Source organism: Epinephelus moara, chromosome 24 (assembly GCF_006386435.1).
Source record: "Epinephelus moara isolate mb chromosome 24, YSFRI_EMoa_1.0, whole genome shotgun sequence".
Taxonomy (NCBI): domain Eukaryota; kingdom Metazoa; phylum Chordata; class Actinopteri; order Perciformes; family Serranidae; genus Epinephelus; species Epinephelus moara.
Window position 1 is genome coordinate 33,540,169 of NC_065529.1, and position 5,478 is coordinate 33,545,646.

At 42.4% G+C, this 5,478-nt stretch overlaps 1 protein-coding gene across 1 annotated transcript in view; it reads right to left on the reverse strand.

The window, feature by feature from the left end:
- Window positions 1–5,478, reverse strand: part of kif5ab (kinesin family member 5A, b) — a 105,994-nt gene that overhangs the window by 36,267 nt on the left and 64,249 nt on the right. Inside the window, exons 16-17 of the mRNA XM_050039040.1 lie at window positions 2,180–2,368; window positions 1,504–1,621 (exon numbers count right to left, since the gene is read on the reverse strand). Coding sequence (XP_049894997.1) covers window positions 1,504–1,621; window positions 2,180–2,368 — 307 coding nt within the window. The remainder of the gene's footprint in view (window positions 1–1,503; window positions 1,622–2,179; window positions 2,369–5,478) is intronic.

Sequence of the window (5,478 nt, forward strand, 5' to 3'; positions counted from 1 at the left end):
GCTGCGAGGGTCATAAGGACAGAGGGATGTCGTATGCTGTAAAGCCCTGTGAGGCAAATTGTGATTTGTGATATTGGGCTTTATAAATAAAATTGAATTGAATTGAATTGAATTATATTTGTGGTGCCCAGACAATGACTCCTCCTGTCTTCGGTGTCTTTTTCTCTAGCACCACCACGGGGTTGACATTTGTGGTTTTCTATGAAATGCCTCCAGAACTTCTGTACTGAGGCTATGCAATGAAATGTTGGCGCAGTCATTCATGATACCCTCAGGATAAACTGTAATAACTTTGGTGATCCCTTCACTTTTCATTTAGCGCGTTCATCAGGTCAAAATTTAAATTTGTCCAGTTTACGTCCAAACAGGCTACCTGCAAACAACCAATGATGTTGACAGAAGTCTTCATTCAGGGTTAAAGAGTGTACACAGATGAGGCAGGCCCTCAAGGAAGTGTGCTGAGCTCTGAAGCTAATTTTAGTAGTTGCCAACCAATGGAATTACATCCATCATATAATCTGTGGATACATTTTTATTAATGTCACAACCCCCACAAAATGTCCGGTTTTACTACCAGAATTTAATCAGTTTGGTCAGATACCATTTGGAAAGTGTAGAAAAGGTCTGTTAATTCATCCGTATCACATCCCCCATCCCCTCAACGCCACCTCCGCACCTCATTTTGAAGGGTTGTAAATGTCGTGTGGATATATGGGAGCAGATTTAAAACAATACAACACTATATACAGTACAAATTTGATGTTCGCTTGTTCTCTTATTTTGCCGCTTGTTTATGTGCTAGCTTAATATCTGATAACTTTTAATAATGGTTTTATGTATAAGTCTACTTAAATTTTTTGTTTATCTGGTTAAACTAGGTGCAAATCACCACACTCATGACCAGAATATGCCACGGTGCCAGAAAACCATGTGTCAAACTTGTGCAGAAAAGAGTATCTGCACACTTGGATCAATGCAAGTATCTTTAATGAACCAAGCTTTTGGTCAGAGGACCTTCATCAGGGTAACAATCCCTGAGGGTAATTGATCCAAGTGTGCAGATACTCTTTTCTACACTTGTTTATCTGGTTAGAAAGTGATGTCAGCAGCATTGTAGTGAAACCGGACCAACGGTTCAGCACACAGGGAGAAGAGATTCTGTGTTGTCAGATCTCATGAGTGTGGGTTGCTGAGACAGAGACACGTCTCGAACAATGTTAATTCTCTCCTGATTAGTCACATTCACTTTTCCACTAGAATGAATAGAGTCAGGACTGCCTCTATTCTCCTGAAGGGGCAGGGCAGTGGTGAAACCCATGGATCTGAAGTGGGCCGTCTCAGTTTATCAATGGTCTCTGGCCAAAGTGCAGCCTAACAGAACCACTAAAGCTGCAGACTTTTAGTCTTGTTTGCTGACTGAATGAATATACTGAGGAAGCCGCTGTTGTAGTTGTAATGATGGATTTTTTTTTTACTATAATGAAATTTGTTACGGTGTTTTACCTTGAGCTTGGAGTTTGGCCAGCTCCTCACTCAGAGAGTCATAGTTCTCCTCCAACTTCCTCTTCTTCAGCTCCACATTCTGCATATACTCCGTCAGAGAGCGTATCTTCGCCTCGTGCTGAAAGTCAAAACGTAGCGTCTAAGATGCAGGAAGTATACTGATGAGCAACTGACCTTGACCCACAACTTTACAACAAGGGTAAAATATGTTTTACTCACTGTGGGATGGATATGATCTGCATTGAATATTTATGATCCTTCATAATTCATTAGGGGAACTTAATTTAATCAACAGCCTAAGTGTGAAACTCACAACATGATGGTTTCAATCAATCACATCAACACAGGGAATACAAAGCGATGCAATCCTTTCACAATCACGACAGTTTGCGCACTTAAAGCTGCTGATGTGTTGTCGCCACCAACAGCTGAGTGACGGTTCGAGCACACTGCTCTTCATCAGAGTAATTAATATCAAACAAAGGCCCACGTAAGTATTTGTGATGTTAATCAGTCTGATGAAGAGAAGTGCACTTGAAGCGTCAATCACTCATTTGTGGTGATAATTAATATTTTGCAGTGGGAGGTTTCAGTGTAGACTGTCCTGATTTTTCAACGTCAACACAAAAATTTCCTGCCAAACTGACAGATTTACAAACATTCTTTCCCCCCCCACCTGGGAAATGAGGAGGTGACAGGAGGAAAGCTCTCTGCCCGTCTCCTCCATCTTGCGGTGACACTCCATCTGAAGGTTCTCAAGGTGGCGGCAGCGCTTCACCATGGACTTCACCTCTGATTTTATCTTACTGATGTAAAGGCGGGCCACTGTGAACTCCTCCTCGATCGCACCGGTGATCTCCATGGGCTGGAGACAAATGAGGTAGAGAGGAGGAGAGACAGTTAAAAGAGTAGCAGAGATGTTCGGTTAAGATTGAGTGGGGACAGTTTAAAGACAGCTGGGAAGTTAAAGGGGGAGGGAGGCATCCTGGAGACTCTCTCTGCCATTTTGTACGCGCATCCATTAAGTTAAAAGCATCATTTAGCAGATGCCGCAGCTCTGAAATGAACTGTGGAGGATAGACTTTACATCCATGTATCAAAATCAGTCTAAATATTACTGCCAAGATATATCAGTGGATATGGCCATTACTCATCCTCAGGTGTTATACAGTCAAGGGTATACATATACTGACTGTAATGTATAATAAATGGCCCTGCAGCTGGTTCACACACAGACACAAACACTGTTTTAAACGCTCAAAATGCAGTGAATCAACATTCATAATTTCCTACAGATGCCAAAGACGTCGGGTTAAATTGGAGAGAAATGTGTATGAAATGATGCAGAAGACATTTTGAATTTTACACTACGTCTTGGATTTTAAGAAGCTTTGGAACAATGAGACAGAATTTATATACATCTATATATAGACATCGCTGTACACTGTGAATATTTGAAGGCATCCCGATATTCACATATGTTACAATTTGGCATGTGAGTGGTCCTATATATGTTACAAGACAATGATTACTGGTCGTTTTTATCTGATGTGTCCAAGTACCTTCTGGGATACAAGTAACCTCGGTAGGGAATCAGTATTGCGGGACAGGTTTTATGAGGAATTTTTATTTTATTTTATTTTTTTACACAATTTGAAATTGTTTGGGTTTCTGATCCTAAAAATATGATTTCAGTAAAATGTCACTTCCTTCAATATTTAGTAGTGCTAGTAATAAATAAATGTCAGTGATCAGGATTAGGCTGGGTTATCATTCAATATCCTTGTGGCTTGAGGGTAGAAACTCCTCTTAAGCCTCTCAGTGCTGGCCTGGTTTAATCGGTAGCTTGCTCCCGACCTCAGCAGGGTGAAAGGCAGTTATCCAGGTGGCTTGGATCCTTGATGATTCTCCTGGCCTTATTTTTGGAACGTCTAGTATAAATATCCTTTATGCAGGGTAAAGCAGCACATATAACATGTTCAGCTGAATGAACCACTCTTTGCAGGGCTTTGCGATCCTGTTCAGTGCTGGCAATAATGTCCTCCGTCAGGAAGCTCTCAATGGTGCAGGAGTAAAAAGTCCTCAGTATTTGAGGGGATACACAGAATTTCCTCAGGCATCTCAAGTAAAACAGTCTCTGCCTTGCTTTTCTCACCACTGTGACAGTATGCAATGCCCAGGTCAGGCTCTCAGTGATGTGGACCCCAAGGTATTTGAAGCTATCTACCCTCTCCACTGAGGAGCTGTTGATATAAAGGAGAGCATGGTTCCTTGGCTGTGTCTTTGCAAAGTCTGCTATTACTGACCCAGCAGGTCAGGTCCCCTACTTCCTCCAGGTAGTCCTTTGTATTATACACACACACACAAACACACACACCATGGGGGTGGTGGTGTGTCTTGCTGTTCCTAGGACTGCACTCGTCTGGACAGAGACCTCAGATGTTGTACCTGGAATCTACTGGAGCCACTCTCCCAGTTTGGGGGTCACAGCCCCAAGTGCTCCGATTACCACTGGTACCACTGTTGCCTTTACTCCTCACATCTTTTCTAGCTCCTCTTTCAGCCCTTATTTGTCAAGCTTCTCGTTTTCCTTCTTCCCGATATTGCTGTCGCTCTGGGTCGCTACATTTATCACCACTGCCTTCTGTTCTTCTTGTCCATCAACACAATGTCGGGTTGGTTAGGCATCACCAGTTTGTCAGTCTCACTGGATCTTAACTCAGTCATTCTGAACCACCTTAGGAGGTGTCATACATCTCGACCCTGGGACTTCCAGCCCATACTCAGTGCAGATGTTCCTGTACACTGTGCCAGCCACTTGGTTATGGCATCACATGTATGCTGTTTCAGCCTGCATCTTACAACCTGCTATTATGTGCTGAAGTGTCTCAGGAGCATCTTTGCACAGCCTGCACATGGAGTCCTGTCTGGTGAGACAGACTCCTACTCCTACTTCTATTGATCTTGTACTAAGTGCCTATTCCTGTGCTGCCATGATTAGTGCTTCTGTGCTGTCTTTCAGTCCAGCCTTTTCCACCCACTGGAAGGATTTCTTGATGTCGGCCACTTCAATCTGTCGGTGGTACATGCCATGCAGGGCTTGTCTTTCCATGATGGATATAATACCCGTTGACATTAAGGGGAGTGTAGTTCTTTGGCTGCTTCTTCCCAAAGTCCACTATTATCTCTTTAGTTTTGCTGAGGAGTAAGTTGTCCTCTACTTCCTTCAGGTCGGCCTTTTTATTATGTATATAGTGTATGTATATACACATCATACATTTTGGCATTTATTAAACTTTTGCATGGAGTTAGTGTGCAGGTGTTATCTTTTCTTCACTGATGCTGTTTTTTGATAGCCTTGCACCCTCATAATGTGCACATATTAACTCTCCTTCAGTGGTATAAGAACCATGTTGACAGGACATCCTTAGCCTCAGTAACATCAAAATAAATCCGTGAAGATACTCTCCACAGATTTCAAGGTGATGTAAGCAGGAAGTCTCATGGATTCACTCAGTTAATCGCAGGCTACATCTTAAGCCCTGATCTTATTTATATCACCATCTGTGCCATGGAAAGATATCTGCAAATACATTTTATAGGCTCTGAATTCATAAGTGGAGCCTTTTTACACTGAACAAAAATATAAATGCAACACTTTTGTTTTTGCTCCCATTTTTCATGAGCTGAACTCAGATAATCCATCCCACCTCACAGGTGTGGCATATCAAGATGATGATTAGACAGCATGATTATTGCAGCATATCAAGATGATGATTAGACAGCATGATTATTGCACAGGTGTGCCTTAGGCTTGCGGCAATAAAAGGCCACTCTAAAATGTTCAGTTTTATCACACAGCACAATGCCACAGATGTCGCAAGTTTTGAGGGAGCGTGCAATTGGCATGCTGACTGCAGGAATGTCCACCAGAGCTGTTGCCCGTGAATTGAATGTTCATTTCTCTACCATAAG